Source organism: Scyliorhinus torazame, chromosome 1 (assembly GCF_047496885.1).
Source record: "Scyliorhinus torazame isolate Kashiwa2021f chromosome 1, sScyTor2.1, whole genome shotgun sequence".
Classification (NCBI taxonomy): Eukaryota; Metazoa; Chordata; class Chondrichthyes; order Carcharhiniformes; family Scyliorhinidae; genus Scyliorhinus; species Scyliorhinus torazame.
The window spans coordinates 279,882,868-279,905,999 of NC_092707.1; the positions used below are offsets into that span (position 1 = coordinate 279,882,868).

General features: G+C 46.5%; 1 protein-coding gene across 2 annotated transcripts in view; it reads left to right on the top strand.

Annotated features, from left to right (window-relative positions):
• macrod2 (mono-ADP ribosylhydrolase 2) overlaps window positions 1-23,132 on the top strand; it is a 1,493,168-nt gene that overhangs the window by 1,064,727 nt on the left and 405,309 nt on the right. For both annotated transcript variants that reach the window (XM_072506634.1, XM_072506640.1), the window contains exon 9: window positions 6,308-6,381. In XM_072506634.1, coding sequence (XP_072362735.1) covers window positions 6,308-6,381 — 74 coding nt within the window. The remainder of the gene's footprint in view (window positions 1-6,307; window positions 6,382-23,132) is intronic.

The window sequence follows — 23,132 nt, forward strand, 5'->3', positions numbered from 1 at the left end:
GCTCTGCCATTCAACAGAATCATGGCTGATCCGACATTCCTCACATCCACTTTCCTGCCCTTGCCACGTAAAGCTTGATTCCCTTCCTGATGAAGAATCTTATCTCAGCCATAAATATACACAAGGACTCTGCCCCACTGTTCTATGTGGCAAGGAGTTCCAAAGACGGTCAACCCTCTGAGAGAAGAAAATCCTCTCATCTCAGTCTTATATTGGAACTACTTTAGTTCCTGGGCTAAATTGCTGGCTTTTAAAGCAGACCAAGGCAGGCCAGCAGCACGGTTCAATTCCCATACCAGCCCCCCCCCAAACAGGCGCCAGAATGTGGCGACTAGGGGCTTTTCACAGTAACTTCATTTGAAGCCTACTTGTGACAATAAGCAGTTTTCATTTCATTTTTCATTCATTATACTGAGACCATGCCCTATGGTCCGAGACTCTCCCACGAGGGGAAGCATCTTCTCAGTATTTACCATTTCAACTCGTTAAGAATCCTATATGGTTGCACAGTGGTTAGCACTGCTGCTTTACAGCGCCAATGACCCAGGTTCAATTCCGGCCTAGGTGACTGTCTGTGTCGAGTTTGCACGTTCTCCCATGTCTGCGTGGGTTTCCTCCAGGCGCTCCGGTGTCCACAGTCCAAAGATGTACAGGTTAGGTGGGGTGATGGGGATAGAGTGGGGGAGTAGGTCTAGGTAAGATGCTCTTTTGGATGGTTGATGCAGACTCGATGGGCCGAATGGCCTCCTTCTGCACTGTTGGGATTCTATGGGATGGTTCAAGACCAGTACATGACTTTCCGTAAGTTGTTACCCACCTAGCCAGCTCAATCTCAGTTGCTCCTTTACCTGTCACGCAGCATTAATCCTTAGTAAGAACTTTAAAAGTGTTGACCCAATAGCTGACTGCCCTCAACATTGTGCATTCTGTTTTCTGTGGAAAGAAGGAATTGCAACTGTGAAAATTCCACCACCTCCTTTTCCCATGCTTCAATATCACCACGAGCGTGTCAACTCCTGACAAATAAATACTATCACAGTACTCCATTTCTTCCAGAGTGGATGGTGTCAATCTAGGAAGGTCTGCAGCTCCTACTGACATGCAGACTAACTCCCAAAATGCAAACAGCTGACATGTATGAGGGCTGGATGGTCACACTTTAGCGGTTGAATAGTTACTGACACTTACTGTCAAGAATGTCAGTTTGGTGAGTTCTGCTGCTTGAGGAATCACTGACGAATAAATGGAGAAGACAGGAGAAAATCTGCTTTCACAAAATCTTGAAATTGAGCTCAGACCTAATTTTCCAAGGTGTTTCAGTCACCTGGAAATGTCTCCTTTTTAAAAAAGCAAAATAATGCGAGCAGTTCAATAATAACTTTAAAATAATTAAGTACATCATAAAATTATTTCAGTTTCCAGATATGTGGGCTTGACATTTTGATATACCTAAGTACAAGCCCATGGGATTGTAGCTGTCCGCACAAAGTAATTACTTGAGACAAAACTGGTAATCACAGAAGTTAATTACATGTGGTGATAAATTAATTTGAAACAGCAAGTTTTAGATTATCTAAATTTTACTAATAAAATCTATCAGTTAAATGATTGAAGCAAGTGACAAAAGTAGGCTGAATGAAACTGTGTATTTATGCCGGCTAATGGCAAACAACCCTTCCATAGTCGAATGCTCAAAGATACATTGAAGGGAACTAGAAGAGAAGAGCTGATGGGTGACTTAATCGAGGTTTTTAAGATTATGAAAGAGCTTGATATGGTTGACATAGTGGAAATGGTTCCACATGTGGGAGGTTCAGAACGAGGGGATTATCAATATAAGATTATCACCAATAAATCCAATTGGGTGTACAGAAGAATCTTCTATGCCAGACAGCGGTTAGAATATGGAACCCGCTATCACAGGGAGTAATTTGAGATGAATTGAATAGATGCATTCAAGTGGAAGCTAGATAAACAAAAGAGGGAGAAAGGAATAGAAAGGTTTGTTGATAGGGTGAGGTGAAGAGGGATGGAGGAGGCTGCGTGCGAATGACAAGTTGGGGAGAGTCACCAAATTCTGCGTGTGTATGTGTATATATTGTGTGTGTGTATATACATGTGTATATCATGTGTGTGTATATATCGCGTGTGTGTTTATCTACCTATCTCTCTCTCTCTGTGTATATATATATATATATATATATCATGCCTGTGTATTAATATATCATGCATGTGTGTGTATATATATTATATATTGTGTGTATATATATTGTGTGTATATATTGTGTGTGTATATATCGTGTGTGTATATATATATATATATTGTGTGTATATATATATGTGTCTGTGTATATATTGTGTGTCTGTGTGTATATATATTGTGTGTATATATATATTGTGTGTGTGTGTATATATATGTTGTGTGTGTATATATATATATAGTGTGTGTGTGTGTGTGTATATATATAGTGTGTGTGTGTGTATATATATAGTGTGTGTATGTGTGTATATATATAGTGTGTGTATATATAGTGTCTATATATATATACAGTGTGTGTGTATATACATATAGAGTGTGTGTATATATATATTGTGTGTGTGTATATATATATTGTGTGTGTGTGTATATATATATATATTGTGTGTGTGTATATATATATAGTGTGTGTCTGTATATATATATATATATATTTTATTTTATAATAAATATATTATTTTAGATGTTTGTTCTATGTTCTATATATTGTGTGTGTATATATATATTGTGTGTGTATGTATATTGTGTGTGTGTATATATATATATATATATATATTGTGCGTGTATATGTGTGTATATATTGTGTGTATATATGTGTGTGTATATTGTATATATATGTGTGTATATGTGTGTGTGTGTGTATATGTGTGTGTGTATACATGACAAACAAACACAGAGGGGAAGAGAGGGGTGAAAATAAAAAGTAGAAGCAAAAGATAAAAGTCTTTATTTTAGATGTTTGTTTCTAGCACAATTTTCCGCTTGATGCACGATCAATGACCACTAAAGCCAGATTGTAGTCCAACTGAAGGCTTTAATAAGCTAGATGTTTCCCCCAGCAGCCCAGCAGCTGGGGCATCACGGGCTCTTATACCCCGCCTTGCAGGGCGGAGCTACCATACAGCTTGACCAATAGGAAACATACAATATCTGCCAATGGTGTTCCAGGATTACCAGGTACCGTAATACCTCTACACAGACTACCACACCGCTAAACCAGGCTTTCAGGTCAAGATTACTGTTTTCCAGTCTGTAATGTTTTTCACTGCGGATACATTCAGGTCTCTGCAGTTTCAGAAATACAGCAGCTTTTCAGAGAAAACACAAGAGAGAGAGAGAAAGCAGGTACTTTCCCCTGAGTGTCCCGGGACCCGACTCTGCCTTTCTTAGGTCTCTGGAAATCATCCCACTGAGGCACGGGCCAATCACCACCTGTTACCGGGCAGAATACAGCTTCTTGGAAATTCATTGGCCACCAGCCAACCAATCGAACCAAGTCCCACCTCATCTCTCAAGTGCCACAAAATCTGAGTTCTGTTGCTCAAAGACTACCACCATATTCTATTTTGTAACTTTTGGAATTCTTCATTCTCTCTGCTCCTTAAAGATACATGTCCATTAAGCATCCATGGATCAAAATGATAATGGCAAAAAATAAAGAAAGGGGAAATGAGGGAATCATCAGGAAGGACCCTTACTATATATATATATATATATGGTTGTCGCCATACTCCCAGAGCATCATAGGCTGCTCTCCCCTTTGAGAGCTGACTGGTGGTAACTTAACCTCCAGGTCATGAAACCTCAAGTGAGGGGCAAGGTTGAGAGAAGGCAGGGCCTTCATGAATAACCTCAGCCAGTACAGGAATTGAATCCGCGCTGTTGGCATCGCTCTGCATCATGAACAAGCCGTCCAGCCTACTGAGCTACCTGGACCCCCATGTAACACTCCAGTTTTTCCTCTCCAGATCCTGAGCCTCTTTAAGGAAAAAAAAAGATTGGACGTGATTTACACCGTCACTCTGGCGATGTGGGGCCTGATGGAGCCTGCAGCTGGTTCCACAGAGATAGGCGCGCCATCTTTATAGGGTGCCTCGATCAGAACAGAAGTGTTAATCCGCACCCCTTCTCCAACCACAAAAGTATCTTGGGTTCCTCCACACCCATCTCCACCCCCTCTCGCCCCCACTCTCCCACTGACAAACATCGAGGGCTCCCCCACCGCCCTTCCCCCACCCCACCCCCTATACCGTGGAAGAATCGTCGGTGTTCCCTTCGTAATAACTTCACCAAGGCCAATCTTCTCACAAAAACTCCCTTTATTAAAGCAACAAAAACGGCCGCTACTGCAGCTTACATTAATGCATCGTAAATTGTGGGGACCTTTGGAGATGCTGGTCCAGGTTGTGGGTTTTAACTCCTGCCTTGCATCTCCTAGCGGCCAGTCCTCTGCCTGCTCAATAGGGGAATTTGTATTCCATCATGCCCATGGGGAGATCTATTGACGATCCCCCCGTGTGGTTGAGGTGAATGCAGTAATTCTAAATTCACTTCTACTAACGTTAGGCCGCACCTTCCCACCTACAACCACTGCTATCTAGAAGGACAAGGACAGCAGGCATACAGGAACACCGCCACTTGCAAGTTCCCCTCTCGGCCACTCATCATCCTGCCTTGGAAATATATTGCCTGTCGCTGGGTCAAAATCTTGGAATTTCCTCCCTAAGAGCACTGTGGGTGTACCTACACTACATGGACTATAGCAGGTCAAGAAGGTCATTACCTTCTCAAGAGCAATTTGTAGATGGGCATTGCTGACCCAGCCATCAGCGCCCACAATCCAAGAATGAAAAAAAAAAACAATACTCAGTTTGCAGTGGAAATGGTCAGATTCTCGAAACTGATTTTCCAAGGCTCTCCGATTCAAAGGTGTGCTGCTTTCCTTTTTCTTGTGCGGTTGACCTGGAACCATCAGTATGTTTCACAGAAAATGTTCTGGATGGTTTTGTGCAGTTGAATTGGAACTGAATGCTTGAGCATATCTAAATTTCCAGCAGTGACCACATTCGGCAGTTCTCGGTGGGAGTCCCAGTATTGTGCCCAAGTCTTGGATCATTGCTGAAGCAGATCTGAAGGAGTCAGGGATGACTCCCTTGCCTCAACACTGGCGCCAGCTTGAGACCTCCGCTACAAGCCATATTGGCTCCTTTGACAATCACAAGAGTTGGCACTGCTGAAATTATAATTAAGGGATTTAGTCAATGTGCAGGCAGAGATTAAGCACCTTGCAACTGAATGTATCGATTTCTATTGATCAGTGAAGCACAATCCACTGCTTGAATAAGAAAAGAATGGCATTGTAGGTTTCCTGTACAAGAGTAATTTCATTATAACACTGGTTCAACCTGTTTTAGTCATATGAGAAGTGAATAGAATGTTTTTCTTTTTAAAAAGCTGTTTCTATATAAACAGGACATTTTTACAATGTTAAAGGCGCTGTATAAATTAAAGTTGTTGTTAAATTGTTCATTAAAATGATCCAGGGGGTGTCCATGTTTTATCCAAATTTTAGCACTCTGTCAAGTCGCATTCATTTATATAAAATCAATGAGTAGCATGTCAGGTGAAACTTCAGCACAATCGTTGAGGCTAACACTCCAATACAGTGCTGAGGGGCTGCTATCTTTCACATGGGATGTTAAACCAAGGCCCCACCAGCTCTCTCAGGTGGACGTAATAGCTCCCGTGACACTATTTTGAAGAACAGCAGAGTTCTTTTTAGTGTCATGTGTCAATATTTGCCACTCAACATTCACGAAAAGCAGATTGTCTGTCCATTTCATATTGTGGGAGCTTGCTATGCACAAATTGGTTGTTGTGTTTCCTACATTACAACAGTGACAACACTTCAAAAAGCATTTCATTGGTTGTAAAGCACTTTAAAATGTCTGGTGGTTGCGAAAGGCTTTATAGAAATTCCGCTCTTTGTTTTGCTCCCTTTTAAAAAAAATCTCTTCCATAATGGCAATTCTCCCCCCTTTCGTGATACATGTCCTACAACGGCTCAAACCCACTATGCAGAGACTATTTTTTATTTCTTTAATTTCCTTGTAACTCCCCCACTCCACCCTGCCAAAATTATAAAGTGAAACAATTAGTTGTGGAAACACAAATTATCAGTATCACACCCATACCAAGTGAATATTTTCGACTCCATTTTAGCAAGTATTTCTGAAATTAAATGGAGATCTTCATTTCCTTTTCTTCCAGGTTTTCCTCAAGATGATGCAGCTGAAATCGCGGTTTCTACGGTCAAAGATTGGCTAGCTGACAAGCAAGCTCTGGTATGTAATCTGTTTTGCTCCTCTTGCGGATTTGAGCAGTGAAGTATCAAACTACTTTACATCATAAATCAATTGTTTTGTGAATTGAGCCCTATAATCACCGAACCCAGCGTGGTTACTGAGCCTGAAAGCTTTCATGGTCAGTCTTGGCTGGGAGTTTGTCAAGTGGATTCTCTTTGTTGGTGCACCTTTCAGTAGTCAACTTCAAAAATAGGTGGTCATGACTACCAAATGATTGCAAACGACAGCATAACCTGAGGAGCTTGAACTCCAAAGCCGAACATTCACATACTGTAGCTATATGATAATTTGGCGCTATGCAGAGGGGTATCTGAAAACTTATGGCTAAGTGATAGTGTGCAATTCTTTATCCATCTCTGGTTGTCGCTGATGGCAATTAATTCTGATTTTTGCCCTGTTGTGGACTGTGCTTTGGGATCAAGGTGACACCAAGTTTAGTTCAAGTGATAGTAAGTACAAGCATTACTGCGCTCTATTTAGATAAACGGTGACTGTATTCTGCAACAGTATGAGCATTTGCACGATGATCTGCAAGGCCCCCTTCATCCAGATCAATAGTGAACCGCTGGAGAGACAGGCAGTATGAACATCTTGAGTCTCATATTGGTTGGTGTGTTGATGATTCCAAGGCCAAGGCAAGCATTGGACCTTTCGCATATTCTAAGCATGCAACATTGAAAAATGTGATTGTTATTTCTCTCCTGTTTCTCAGCTTCTTAAGCCAGGAACCCTGGATGCCAGCTGAGGGGATGATTGGTAGCAATGGGGAAGCAACATTGCTTATTGCCGTTTTGCGGCCTGTTGCTTCAGGAACATTTAAATCTGATCTAAGGGGCGATCTTCGGCCAATTATTGTTCTTATCTAATGGAATGGACTTTTGTGCTTGATAATTGATCACCCAGCTGACCTACATAACTTTTTTTAAACCAAAATATACTTCATAAAATTTGTCAGTGTATATTCCAAAACATTTCAAATTGAATTATACAACAGATGCAATAAAATTCAAGTTGGCTCCTTACAGCACATTGCACTCTGCAGTGCCTTTAATGCTCTTGATATCCATAATATACAATCCATGTCAGGCATACATGCTATACAGGAGCTGCACAGTTTCCAGCCCCTCAGTGTACTGTGCCAGAAAGATCATAGACAGTGGCCTTTCCCGATTGCACCTCTGTAGTGGCTGCCCAAGCTTTTAGCGTGTCCCTCAGCACATAGTCCTGGACCTTGGAATGTGCCACTGTGCACCAAACAGTTGAGGACAACGCTTTGCACTGGGCGACCAGCAGATCTCAGACAGACCAAGGAGCAATTTTCACCGAGTTGATGATCCTCCAGCCACAATTGATGGTTATTGAAGTGTGTGTCCCTGGGAACAGCCTGGAAAGCATAGATTCCTGCTGCAGATCTACGTAACTTGTTTTTTAAAGTTTCATTCCTTTCTCAGAGTTACAAAGTCAATTAGCCGAGTAGGCTGGGCAAGTCCTCAAACCATCTCCTTGCTTGCTTCAAATTCAAATTGAATCCAATTCATGGTCCCCACAAAAGAGACATACTAGATCCAAGCTGACAAGAACAGGCATTACACCTGATCCCATGCTTGGTCCTATGCTTGATCTTCTGACCAAGGTAACTTGTCTGGCAAAAGATCCCAAGAGCTAGAATCTGATCCATCAGTTTATGCCATTAATAAGGCCCCTGTAATATCTTGACCTACTGGCGACCACTAAGTAGATCAACGAATAAACGGTTTATTAGGGTGACTATAGACAGAGAGTGAAATGAAGATTATCGTATTCCATGACCTCAGGGTCATGCGCTCTGGCCCAATTAGCCAAATGGGTTACATGACCTTCCAAGACCTCGTCCTCTTAAAGGGGCATGCTACCACAGCCCCAATATCAGTAAGTGCATGTTAACTTAATTGTGACTACAGGATAAGCACTCATAGTCAAAGGTTTCCTGACACCTCTTCAGGGAAGATTTGTTCACATATAAACAGAATAGTTTACCAAAAAAATTTAACTTTATATCATCTGTTTACATCATGATTTTACTCGTATGTATTATGTCGCCTGTGCATTGACAAATATGTGGAAAGTCCATAATGGACACTTGAACTGATTTTAATTAGGATCAGATGTTTGCACTGGTTCAGACAGCTCCAGAATGAATTTAATTCAGAGTTAATCCTGTAATTGCAAGGGTGCCTTTTCAAATCAGATTCACTTTGACTTATGCAAATTCATAACAATTAGGTGGCTCTGTTTAATTTAGATTGACTGTTAATTCTAGTAAGCTCTAATCACCAGCCTGCAGCTAAGTGATTTATGTTACTGTGCCAGTGCTCTGATTTACAGGCAGTTATTTCAGTTGCAACTTGTAAAAGGTTGCACTGAACCCATCAATGAGTTTTCCTTTTTGATCATCTGCTGTTGCTCCGGAGAGGCCACACAAATACCCGTTTATTGTATATTTGTTTTTCAAGTTATTATTTTGAAATTGACCAATTTATTATTCCTGAAATTGAAACAGGATATATTTCCTTATCCTGTAACACTCCATATACAATTGGATAGCCCAGTCGCACTGTGGAATTTCAATGCAGTGAAGGTCCAATACATTTGGAAGCAGGTGGTCAAATGCGAGTTCATGATGGCATTCCACCACATTGTTGTGTGATAGAACGCCAGGTCCTTGCCCATTCAGGACTTCCACAATTGCATTCAGCAGCATAGGATACGCTTCCCATATGGTCTCGATGACAGTGAATTGGACCTGTTTATTTCTTGTGTTGGTTGACCAATTCGCATTTGGGAGGTTGAATGGTATTTAACTGTAGTATTTGTGCATACTGTTGAATTGCAAATGTGAGTGTGTAAACCAATATGGACGATAAGGGAATAGTGTAGATGGGCTTTAGAGTGGTTTCACAGGTCGGCGCATTATCGAGGGCCAAAGGGCCTGTACTGCGCTGTAATGTTCTATAAATGGCTTAACGTGTTCAGGAAGATCTGTTGGGCATAGTTTGTTCCTGCAGTGGCGAAGTTGAATCAGACGGGTTTGCATTCTCTCTTCGTGATAGGTAAGCAGAGCTGTTCAACCAATTAACCAATGGAACTCAGTCCAGCTGCTAACCTACACTGGGAGAAGCGGTCCCAACTTGATCTAAAAAGCAACCTTTTGACTTGTGTGCAGAGGTTTTCCTTCTGGACTCCTTACCAGAGGAAAATTTTCCATCTACCCTATCAGCTCCTTCATTCATCTTACACCCTTCAGTTGCGTCATTTGTACATTCAAGGGCCTACCCTCTGCCATGTTCTTGTTTTGCTGTGACCATTTAACAGAATTCCGCCTATAGTTTTGCCTTGACGGTACTGGTTTGTCTTTATCCCTCACACAGCGACTTAAAACCAAAAATTGTTCATCTAAAACAGATTAAATCAGCACAGTCTCAACTTGCAAGCCGGCATCTAACTTTGAACTTTCATGGCAGTGGAAACAGGGAAAATGCATTCACTGTTAAGCAAGTGTGGTTTTATGAATCTATAATTCATTGTTGGTTTGGATTTTTGTAGCTGTGTATTGGTTTGCACCCCCCTCCCTATACCTCCAAATAATTCTCTGATTCTGAAAATCGAATTGATGATCTGAGGAAACAGAGAAATGTGAGCTCAACAAGGAACACCTGGACTGGGATTCTCCGACCCCCCCCCCCGGTGGGAGGCGCAAATCCCACCCTGCCTCCCCGACGATGGCTGCCCTATTCTCTGGTGTCGTTTTTCGGGCGGCGGCGGGATTACCGCCGTTGACAGCGCCCCCCCCCCCCCCCCGGCGATTCTCCGGGCCCCGATAGGCCGAGTGGCCGTCCAGTTTTGGCCAGTCCCGCCGGCGTGAATTACTAACCTCACGCATGGCGGGGCCGGGCAGGTAAGTGTGCGGGGGCGGTCCTCGGGGGGCGCGGAGGGATCCGACCCCGAGGGGGGGCCCCCCACGTTGGCCTGGCCCGCGATCGGGGCCTACCGATCTGCGGGCAGGCTTGTTCCATGGGGGGGGTCTTCTTTCCTCCGCGCCGGGCGCCTGTAGGGTTCCGCCATACTGCCCGGGAGTCGGTGCGGAGAAGAGAACCCTCGCGCATGCGCAAGTTCATGCCGGCCGTTCCGCGCATGCCGAGATCACGCCGGCCGTTCCGCACATGTGCGAACTCGCGACGGCCCTTCGGTGCCGGCTGGAGGGGCGCCACCCCTCCGCTGTCCACCTAGCCACCGAAAGTTTGGAGAATTCCTCACTTTCGGGGGCTGTTGGCGCCGGAGTGGTTGGCGCTGGTTTTCCCGCCTTCGTGGGGACTTAGTCCCCAGAAGGGAGAATCCCGGCTCTGGTTCTATGATTCTTCAGAACATCAAGTTCTAGTTCTTCCAGGCAAAACAGAGCCACTAACACAGATGAATTGTGTGAACCAATGAAATTCTTCCTCATGTTTACAGCAGATGGTTAAATCCTGGAGACAGAAGATTTCTCACGCTGAAGTGTGGCATAATAGCTTTGCATCCAGAAGATATTCTGCTTTTAATTATTTGTCCACGGGATGTGGGCATCACCGACAGTGCCAACATTTGTTACCCATCCCTGGTTGCCCTTGAGAAGGTGTTGGTGGGCCCCCTTCTTGAAGCACTGCAATCCATATGGTGTAGGTACTCGCACGTTGCTCTTCATTCGGGGGTTCCAGGATTTAGCCCAGTGGAAGGAACGACAATGCAGTTTGAAGTCCGTATGGTCTGTGGCTTTTAGAGAAATTGGAGATGGAGTTCCCATGAGTCTGGTGCCCTTGTCTTTCTAGGTAGCAGGGGTCATGAGTTTAGGAGGTATTGGATTAGGTTGATCTTAGTGTCATAGAAATCACATAAAACTAATTTTATTAAATTTTAAGACACCTGGCCTTGGCTTCAACTTGTTCACATTATCCTAGTAGCCGCAGAATAGCAATTTAGGTTCTCCAGCAAGTGTCTTGAGTGGCAGATAATTCTACAACATATATTAAAAACATTGATGTACCATCAATGACGACAGACGAGAGTCGGAAGAGTAAACTGTGGCTTTAATCAGCTAAAAGACACCTGCTGGCAGCCGGTCCCAAAATGAGGGCAGGGCTGGAGGTTAGCTACCTTTATGCTTGAGCCCGAGGGGCGGAGCCACAGGCGGAGCCAGCAGGGACAAGCCCGGACATGTAAAAAACAGTAAGAACAGTAAGTACAATAAGTAAGAACAGTAACTACAATATAATACAGTGGTTCACCACATTCACCCCCTGTTAAAAAAGAGTCCGGCGGGGGTGAAGTGGACGGCTTGAATTAGAGATCGAGTCTGTCGGGAGCTTTGACCTTCCGCTGTGATCGCCTCAGTCTCGGCTGTGGTGCGGACACTGGTGTCGGATGAAGTGTTGAGGCCTGCGTGTCCAGGAGCGTGTCATCTTCCGGATAAGTAGCAATGGAGGGAGACGGTGTAGAGTCGTGAGTAGCAACGGAAGGAGACAGTGTAGAGTCGGTGGTAGTGGTGATGGTCGCTGGGGAACCTGCGGGTGCCAAGTCCCGAAGGGAGACTGTGTCCTCCCACCCGTCATCGTGTGCCACGTAGCCATATTGGGGGTTAGCATGGAGGAGAAGGACCTGTTCGCCCAGGGGATCCGACTTGTGACTCCTCGCATGCTTCCGGAAGAGGACGGGCCCTGGAACCGTCAGCCAGGACGGGAGCGAGAACCCTGAGGTGGACTTCCTGGGGAAGACAAACATTCTCGTGAGGTGTCGCATTGGTGGTGGTACACAGGAGCGACCGGATGGAGTGGAGCGCATCGGGAAGGACCTCCTGCCAGCGGGAGAACGCGATGGTCTGGAAGGCCGTCCTTCTTGTCCTACGGTCTAGAAGGGAGACTTCTAGACCGTAGGACAAGAAGGACGGCCTTCCAGACCGTCGCCTTCTCCCTCTCCACCTGTCCGTTTCCCCGGGGGTTGTAGCTGGTAATCCTGCTTGAGGCGATACCTTTGCTAAACAGGAACTGACGTAGCTCATCACTCATGAAGGAGAAACCCCGATCGCTATGGATGTAAGTGGGGAAACCGAACAATGTGAAGAGGCTGTGCAGGGGCCTTGATGACTCTGGCAGAGGTCATGTCAGGGCACAGGATGGCGAAAGGGAAACGTGAGTACTCATCAACGATGTTGAGAAAGTACACATTATGGTCAGTGGAGGGGAGGGGCCCTTTGAAATCGATGCTGAGGCGCTCAAAGCGGCTGGAGGCCTTTACCAGGTGTGCTCTGTCCGGCCGATAGAAGTGCGGTTTGCACTCCGCGCAGACCTGGCAGTCCCTGGTCATGGTCCTGACCTCCTCGATGGAGTAAGGCAGGTTGTGGGCCTTGATAAAATGAAATAAACGGGTGACAGAGGTCATTGTGGAGGGCCCGAAGTCGGTCTACTTGTGCGCTGGCACATGTACCACGGGATCGGGCATCTGGGGGCTCATTGAGCTTTGCAGGTCGATACAAGATATCATAATTATAGGTGGAGAGTTTGATCCTCCACCCTAGGATCTTGTCATTCTTGATCTTGCCCCGCTGTGGATGATTGAACATGAAGGCAACCGACCGTTGGTCAGTGAGGAGAGTGAATCGCCTGCCGGCCAGGTAATGCCTCCAATGTTGCACAGCTTCCACAATAACCTGGGCTTCCTTTTCGACGGAGGAGTGTCGTATTTCGGAGCCCTGGAGGGTACGGGAGAAGAAAGCCACGGGCCTGCCCGCCTGGTTGAGGGTAGTGGCCAGAGCAAAGTCAGACGCATCGCTCTCCACCTGGAACGGGATTGACTCGTCTACTGCGTGCATCGTGGCTTTGGCAATATCTGTTTTGATGTGGTTGAAGACCTGGCGGGGCTCAGCCGTCAGGGGAAAAATGGTGGATTTAAGTGGGCGGGCCTTGTCCGCATAATTGGGGACCCACTGGGCATAATAGGAAAAGAACCCAGGCATCTCTTCAGGGCCTTGGGGCAGTGGGGGAGTGGAAGTTCCAGGAGGGGGCGCATGCGGTCGGGATCGGGCCCTAGGACTCCGTTTTCCACAACGTAGCCAAGGATGGCGAGGCGGGTTGTGCGGAAAACGCATTTCTCCTTATTGTATGTGAGGTTAAGGAGCTTGGCGGTGTGGAGGAAATGTTGGAGGTTAGTGTCATAGTCCTGCTGGTCATTGCCGCAGATGGTGACATTATTCAGATACGGGAACGTGACCCGCAGCCTGTACTGGTCAACTATTCGGTCCATCTCCTGTTGGAAGACCGAGACCCCATTGGTGACGCCAAAGGGGACCCTGAGGAAGTTGGAGAGGCGGCCATTTGCCTCAAAGGCAGTGTATTGGCGGTCCTCCGGGCGGATAGGGAGCTGGTGGTACGCGGACTTCAAGTCAATAGTGGATAAGACTCGATACTGCGCAATCTGATTGACCATGTCAGATATGCGGAGGAGAGGGTGCGCATCGAACTGCGTGTACCGGTTGATCGTCTGACTGTTGTTGATGATCATCCAGTGCTTCTCCCCAGTTTTGACGACCACGACTTGGGCTCTCCAGGGGCTAGTACTGGCCTCTATGATCCCTTCCCGCAGGATGCGCTGGACCTCCGACCTGATAAAGGCCTTGTCCCGAGCACTGTATCATCTGCTCCTAGTGGCGACGGGCTTACAGTCTGCGGTGAGGTTAGCAAAGAGCGGGGGTGGGGCGACCTTAAGGGTCGAGAGGCTACAGACGGTGAGAGGGGGCAGGGGTCCATCGAACTCCAAGGTAAGACTTTTGAGGTGGCATTGGAAATCTAGACCTAGTAGTAGGGCAGCACAGAGTTGGGGGAGGATGTAGAGCGTGAAATTTTTGTACCCACGGACTTCCACGGAATATGATTCGGAAGCCAGGGAGATTTTCTGTGTCGCGGGTAAAATTGGGAGGGAGCAGCACCGTACTGTATCTGGGTGAATGAAACTCTCCGGGCTCCCGGAGTCGAAGAGGCAGGTCGTCTTGTGGCCGTTGATCTGGACGGCTATCATGGATTTAGTGAGGTGATGAGGTCAAGATTGGTCGAGGGTGATGGAGTCGAGCTTCGGAAGGTGGGTGGGCTGATCGAGGGTAGCGGAGGCCAGCGTACGATCTGGTGAGCAGGGGTTCCGGGAGGCGGCGGGGTGATTCCAAGATGGCGGCCCCCACGGGTCGCATGTGGCGGGTGGCGTCGAAGATGGCAGCCCCCACGGGTCGCACGTGGCGGGTGGCATTGAAGATGGCGGCCCCCACGGATCGCACGTGGCGGGTGGCATCGAAGATGGCGGCCCCCACGGGTCGCACGTGGCGGATGGCGTGGAAGATGGGGGCGGTCCCCTCGGGCTACCCGCAGCACTGCTGGGTTTAGAAACAGGTTGGGCCTGGCAGACTTTAGAGAAGTGGCTCTTCTTTCCGCACCCATTGCAGATTGCGCTCCTCACTGGGCAGCGTTGTCTGGGTGCTTACCCTGGCCACAGAAGTAACAATTCGGGCCTCCGGAGTTGGTGGGTCGCTGCGCGGCACAGGCTTGCGGCGCCCCTGGGTCGGGTGATGGCGGCGCCCACGACATCCACAAGGGTGCCGCGTGGTCGGAGGTGTAGGCATCCATGTTATGGAAGGCCACTTCCAACGAGTCCCAGAGCTGTACTGTGTCTTGGAGGTCGAGTGTACCCCCTTCTAGTAGACACTGGCGGATGTAATTCTATTTTATGCCTGCGACATAGGCGTCCCGGATCAGCAATTCGGTGTGCTTGACAGCCGATACCCCCTTACAGCTGCAGTTCCGGCCGAGTACCCGCAAGGCGCGCAGAAATTCAGCTTGTGATTCTCCGGGGCGCTGTCGCCTCGTGGCAAGGAGATGCCTAGTGTACACCTCGTTGACTTCCTTAACACACTGCCCCTTCAACAGCATTATCACATCCTCGTACGAGGTAGCGTCTCTGATAAGAAGGAAAACTTGCGGGCTCACCCGGGAGTTGAGGACTCGCAGCTTGTGGGTCTCAGCGACGGCGGAGGAATCAATGTAAGATTCAAAGCAGCTTAACCAGTGTTTAAACGTGGCAGTGGCGTCGGCTGCTTGCCCAGGTCCAGCTCCAGGCGATCAGGCTTGAGCGATGGATCCATCTTAAAATTTTAGCTGATTAAATTGATGTACCATCAATGACGACAGACGAGAGTCAGAAGAGTAAACTGTGGCTTTAATGAGCTAAAAGACACCTGCTGGCAGCCGGTCCCAGAATGAGGGCAGGGCTGGAGGTTAGCTACCTTTATACTTGAGCCCGAGGGGCGGAGCCAGCAGGGACAAACCCAGACATGTAACAAACAGAAAGAACAGTAAGTACAATAAGTAAGAATAGTAAGTACAATATAATACAGTGGTTTACCACAAACATAAAGTCAATCCCAATCACTTACAGCAGTGAAGTTTCAAGGTGTGATTGACAAGGGAATTATCCATTAATTTCCATTTGGACCAAGAATATTTCTGTCACTGTACACTGCCCTAGCCTCAGAATAATAGATACGTCAAGAATATTAATCAAATCTGAAGCTTTATAGAAAGACTGTGGCCTCTGAATAAAAATGTTAATGATGGCACTTAAGGACACAAATGTCAATTATATAGCAAAATTTAATCATGCAATTGTTTTTTGTTTCAATGTTACTTTCAAAGGTGCAAATGTTCAGGCCCTTATGGGGGTGGGGAAAGATGGTCGGAAAGATTTTGGGAGGGGAAAAATACTGCGGGTGATTAGATTCAGTATTATTTAATTGAGAATTTTCTCACTGCCCGTAATGAGAATTCTGATTGTTGTTCTGAAACTGGAAAAAATCAATTGTAAATATGTCACAGAAATCTGCCAAGGTTCCTGTTGTACACTGAAATGTGTGACACGGAAGGTGTAGGCAAAGGGAAATGGAAATGAGTAGTCATCTAAGATGGAAGGCCTTTTATAGCCTTTTTTTAGTACATCCACTATCTGAAGATGTGATGATTTTATCCTTTTGAAATTGTAGCAATTTAAACACAAATTACTGGGTCAGTTCTATTGCATTTTATTGACTGAAGATTCAGCCTGGCATTGGAATTGCATGGCTCGTGCGTTGCAGTTGATTTGAGCCTGTAGGTTTAAAGTTCCACCATCTTAAAAGTGCACGGTTAATATGTTTTTTAAAAATGTGTTCTTGGGATGTGGGCGTGGCTGGCAAGGCAGGCATTTGATGCTAATCCTGGTTGTTCTTGAAAAGGTCATTGTGAGCAGCTGAATCCATGTTGTGCAGGTACGGCCACGCAGCTATTCTCTCCAGCGGTCTAGTGCAACCAAGTGTCTCCCTAGACCATTTCAGAGGGCAGTTTAGGGATGACCACATTGCTTATGTGGATCTGGAGTCACATGTAGGTCACACCGCGTAAAGATGGCAGATTTCCCTCCTTGAAGGACATTAGTGAACCAGATGGGTATATCTGCCAATCCGCTCCTTTCATGATCACTATGAGACCAGCAATGTATTCCAGGTTTATTAATTAATAGAAATTAAATTCCCCCAGATGCTATTGTGGGATTTGAACTCCGGTCTCCAGAGAATTATTTTTTAAAACATTTAGAGTACCCAATTTTTTTTCTTCCCAATAAGGGGAAATTTATCATGGCCAATCCACCTAGTCTGCACTTCTTTGGGTTGTGGGGGGGGTGAGATCCACACAAACAGGGGGAGAAAGTGCAAACTCCACACCGACAATGACCCAGGGCCGGAATCGATCCAGGGTCCTCAGCGCTGTGAAACAGCAGTGCTAACCACTTTGCCACCGTGCCACCAGGTCTCCGAGAATTAGACATGCCTCTGGATTACTCGTCCAGTAAAATTATCCCTAAAAATTATCCCTTTGCCTCCTTAATTAGCTAATAGCAGAACATTTATACATACAGTGTTTATGCATAAAAAGTCAACTTGGAATGATTTATTTGTGTTTTTTGCCTGTGTTGGGGGTGTAGGTTTGCATTAAAGTGGGGGTAGCTTATATCAAGCATGATTCTTTCTGATTTTGGCTCTCAGCCGACCTGTCATTTTAGGTAAATCTCTTTTAACAAATCATGCTAGCCAGATATGGTCAGCGTCTACCAGTCTCTGCAAAGGGGAGGATTGACAGCTAATGTGTAACTGTCTCCATCTAAATTTTCATCAGTTCTGCCAACAGCAGCCGAATCCAAAAAATCCAATGCCATCAATTAAAGGAAAGAAAGGGAATTCATTATTAATCACACTGATTAATTGCACGTGAATCTAACGTTCATGCAGAACCAGGGGCAATTAAAAGCATTTGAACCCGATGCCATGAATCAAGAATTTGCTATAGTCATTCATGCACAGGAATGTTGTGCGAAACAGAGTATGTTGCCAACTGGATTTATAATTGTTGACTTGATGCTTTGCCCTTTAAAGAAAAGCTTTGAGTATTGCTCTAAAAATAAAAGCAGCGTCACTCCTCTAATTACTGGCAAAGTTTTGGTTAGTGGAGGAGTATTATCCTCCATTATTTAGCATTGACCATCTCTGCATTAACACAGTTAAACTGTATGAATGCTTTATTTTGCCCAACAGGAATTCTGTAATAATTGAACTAAATCACATTTTGTGCCTTGCACTGCCATAATAGATTGCAAAAAAAAGTGAATCAGCATTTACGTTTGAATTAAATAAACTTTTCTGCTGCATAGCCTGAAGTCTTACACGAATGCATGTAAATCTTAGATTTGAACTCCACGATCGCTTGCAGATTAAGTTAGACCTTTCTTGAAATTAAGTAATGCTTGAGAAAAGAGGCCACTGCTACGTCGGCACCTCTGTTAAGATCAGTCCCCAAATAAAAAATTCCTGATTTATTCGTAAGAGGATAAGAAGCCATTCAGCCCATGAGCCATTCAGTGAGATCATGGTTGATCCATATCCTAACTCCATCCACCCACCTAGGCTCCATATCTTTTTAATTCCTCCGATAGCAAAGATCTGTCAATCTCAGATTTAAGATTACTAATTGAGCTAATACCCACTATTATTTCTTGTGGGAGAACGTTCCGCACTTGGACAATCTTTTGTGCAAATAATTATTTCCTAACTTCTCTCCTGCATGACCTGTCTCTGAGGTTCATATTATGTCACTTTTCCAACAGTTTCTATCTGTTGTGTATTACCAGCAGCCTTGCAGCTAAACAGGGGCATATTAAAAGAGTGCTCGTGTCACGATAATTTGCGCAGGTAACTGGGCAGTGTAACATCTGTAGTGTTAACATCTCCTGAATAAAGCTCTTAGTTTTTGTTGCACCTCCATGGCCTCCTAAAATCAATCCTGCGAAGACCGCACAAAATTTGGTGACAAGGAAGCCACTCGAAGGAAACACAGAAGAAGAAAAATAATAGAAATCACCGCTGCACAGAAACTGTTGATGAGGGAATTAAACAATGGTTGCAGCCATCCAGAGGAACAAAAAAACTTCAAAAATTCTAAGAAAATTACTTTGGAGTAGCAATTACTCTGCAACAACACATTTTGAGCGGGGGCTGTTGTAAAACACAAAGAAAAACAGGCTGAGTTTAGGTTGTGCCTTGTTGGATGAGAGGAAAAGAAAGATAGTGCTAAAAATTTGTGCCACACTGTGCACGTAGGTCCTTCCTGAGAGAGAAAATGGTGGGGGGTTTTGACTATTTGATCAGAATACAGAGCGATGGAACTTGTATACAGAACTATTCAACTGTCTCTTTCAAGCTAACAAGATAGCAGCAGATATAAAAGTCCCAGTATTCCTGAGGGGGAGTAACATTTCACCTCATTAGGAGTCTGGTACAACAGGAAAACCAGGCACAAAAACATACAAAGAAATAGTGGAAATTTTACAGGGCCACTATTCACCGAAACCTCTCTATTCGTAGAAAGGTTTAGATTTCATAAGCAAAACCAAGATGAAGGGAATCGATTGCACAGTTTATAGGTTAATTGAAAACATTGGCTGAACACTGCAAATTTGGGGATGTATTACATGATACCATCAGAGATAGACTAGTCTGTGGGTTGAGGAGCAAGGAAATTCAAAAGTGGTTGCTAACTGAAAGCAACCTGACTTTAGAGAAAGCCTTAGAAATTGCTGTATCCATGGAATTAGCAGCCAAAGAAGCTCAACAGTTGAGTTCAAAAGCAAGAATTCACAAGATGTCGGACAAAACCCGAATGCAAACACAGACTCACACTTGCCACAGGTGTGCTTAAGCTGGACACTCGGCATCAGATTGTTGGTACAAAGACATCATGTGAAGAAATTGTGGGGGAAAAAGGCCACATTGAACGCACATGTTGAAAAAAGAAACAAACTTCAGGTAAAAGTTGCAAAAGCAAGAGCCAAAACGTCAAACAGAATAAAGGAATGTGTCTATAGTAACAAAATGGCATGAGAAGAGACCCAAGTCACAGTCCGAAGACAAGTTGTCATTAAATGTACCAGCTATTGCTGGTGCAACAAATCGGAACTGATGCAGGTCATGATATTCAGATAAATATCATGGTGCAAACACACATACACACTGATGGACAGATCAACGGACCAATCAACACACACGCAACATCACAGCTAATCACAAGCAAGAGCAGACACACTATAAAACGGGGAACACGACACTTCCGATTCATTCCAGCAGGAGACAGCTCAGGGCACAGAGCTCACAGCAAGCCACTCAGGCATTCACCATGTGCTGAGTGCCTCTCCAAGATAGTGTTAGGGCTGGGTCAACAGGTTAGAGGGTAATGAACGAACCACAGTAACTAGTTTACAAATGTTAATAATTGTTAGTAATAAAACTGAGTTGTACCTTCCGCAACCGTGTTGGTTCGTCTGTGTAGCAGAGCACCCAACACGACATGGTACCAGGATTGGAACCCAGTACCTGTGAGACCTACCTACACATCCTCAGGAATCCGCCATCCTGCGCCATGGACACCATCAGCCTGCCGCAGCCACTCCAAATTGCTGGAAACCCCGGCGTTAACTGGAAGTTGTTCAAACAGCGCTTCCAGTTCTTCCTAGAAGCCACAGAAAGGGAGAATGCTTCGGACACCAAGAAAATCGCCCTCCTCCTCTCCACGGCAGGGCAGCACGCCATCCACATCTACAACTCCCTGGTGTTCGTGGAAGGTGAGGACAAGACGAAGTACAAGACGGTCCTTCTCAAACTCGAGCAACACTTCAGCGTTGAGGTAAATGAGAGTTTCGAGAGGTACCTCTTCCAGCAGCGCCTGCAGGGTAAGGATGAGCCTTTTCAATCTTTCCCTACTACACACCTCCGTATCCTTGCGCAGTCCTGCGGTTACCAGGCCACCTCCGATTCCATGATTCGGGACCAGATAGTTTTTGGGGTCACCTCGGGCACCCTACGCCAGCAGCTCCTCAAGATAAAAAGTCTCACCCCAGCCACCGCCATCGAAGCCTGCGTCCTCCATGAAAACGCGACCAGCCGCTACTCCCAATTCCAAGCGGCCGAATCGGCATGGCAGGGGTCCTACGCGGCCGAATCGGCAGGGCAGGGGTCCTACGAGGCCGAGCTGGTCCAGTCCATCGAGTTCCTCCCGGCCCGCGGCCCGGACGAGGGCGGCCATTTCGCGCGCTTTTCGCGGCCTCCCACGCTTGTACGCGCCAAAAGAGACGTCGCCGCAGAGGGACGTGATGCGCAGGTGTGCTCTACGCAGGACCGAATTGTGCATGCGCGATGGTGCAACGAACGCCATGATGTCACGACGTGCGGCAACTGTGGATCCGTACATTTAAAGCGGCAATGTCCAGCAAAGAACCGCCAATGCCTCCGCTGTGGCAAGATGGGCCACTACGCTGCCTGCTGCCGAGCAGCTCAACCTGCCAACGCTCCCCAATTCCGACAGCCTCACAGGGACGTGCGCACCATTCAGCCTCCATACTCCGAATCATACCCGGACGATATACAGACCGGTGATACAGACGACCGGGAAGCCTTCCGCGTTGCGGTCATCGACAGGAACCGGATGTCTCCAAGCAGGACCCACCAACCGATGCCAGTGAACAGTGTCAATCCGGTTGATGAATGGTGTGCCACCCTAACGGTCAACCGATCAACAATCACATTCCGTCTGGACACTGGTGCCTCCGCCAACCTGATAGCATGGTCAGCCTTCTATGCCTTGAAGGTCAGACCACCAATTCGTCCATCCCGTTGTAAGATGGTCGACTATAATGGAAACATTATCCCGGCCATGGGAACCTGCCAGCTCCAGGTGACGCACAATGCGTATAAGGCCACACTGTCCTTCAAGATTGTTGGTTCATCGAAGGACTCCCTGCTAGGCGCACAGGCGTGCAAGGTTCTCCACCTTGTTCAGCGGGTACACGCTCCAGAAGGCACGTCAGACTTCCCGGATGCTGAATTTAGGGCACAGCTCCACTCACTCCTCGCCCACAACCAGGAGGCATTCGAAGGCATGGGCACACTGCCCTATTCCTACAGAATACGGCTCAAACTGGATGCCACCCCGGTCATTCACGCACCTCGTAGAGTCGCAGCACCACTCAAAGACCGCCTCAAGCAGCAGCTGCAGGATCTCCAGGACCAAGGAGTGCTATCCCGGGTCACGGAGCCCACGCCGTGGGTCAGCTCAATGGTGTGCGTTAAAAAGCCCTCTGGCGAACTCCGAATCTGCATCGACCCGAAAGACCTGAACAACAACGTCATGAGGGAACACTACCCCATACCCAAACGGGAGGAGATCACGAGCGAAATGGCCCGGGTTAAAATTTTCACAAAGCTCGATGCCTCGAAGGGTTTTTGGCAGATCCAACTGGATCAGTCCATCCGAAAGCTGTGCACCTTCAACACTCCTTTCAGCAGGTTCTGCTGTAACAGAATGCCATTTGGCATTATCTCAGCATCCGAGGTATTCCACAGAATCATGGAACAGATGATGGAGGGCATCGAAGGTGTGCGCGTCTATGTGGACAACGTCATCATCTGGTCCACCACACCACAGGAGCACATCAGTCGTCTCCAGCGTGTCTTCGCGCGGATACGGGAACACGGCCTGTGCCTCAACCGAGCAAAGTGCTCCTTTGGCCAAACTGAGCTAAGGTTTCTGGGGGACCACATATCCCGGTCGGGAGTGCGTCCGGATGCAGACAAAGTGAGCGCCATTACAGCCATGCCGCAGCCGGCAGACAAGAAAGCAGTGCTACGCTTTCTAGGCATGGTCAACTTCCTGGGGAAGTTCATTACCAACCTTGCCTCCCACACATCGGCTCTTCGCCACCTAGTTAAGAAGTCCACGGAGTTCCAGTGGCTGCCCGCACACCAGAAGGAATGGGAGGAGCTCAAAATTAAGCTCACCACAGCCCCGGTATTGGCGTTCTTCGACACCTCTCGGGATACGAAGATAGTTTCATAGAATTTACAGTGCAGAAGGAGACCATTCGGCCCATCGAGCCTGCACCGGCTCTTGGAAAGAGCACCCTACCCAAGGTCAACACCTCCACCCTATCCCCACAACCCAGCAACCCCACCCAACACTAAGGGCAATTTTGGACACTAAGGGCAATTTAGCATGGACAATCCACCTAACCTGCACATCTTTGGACTGTGTTGAGGAAACCGGAGCACC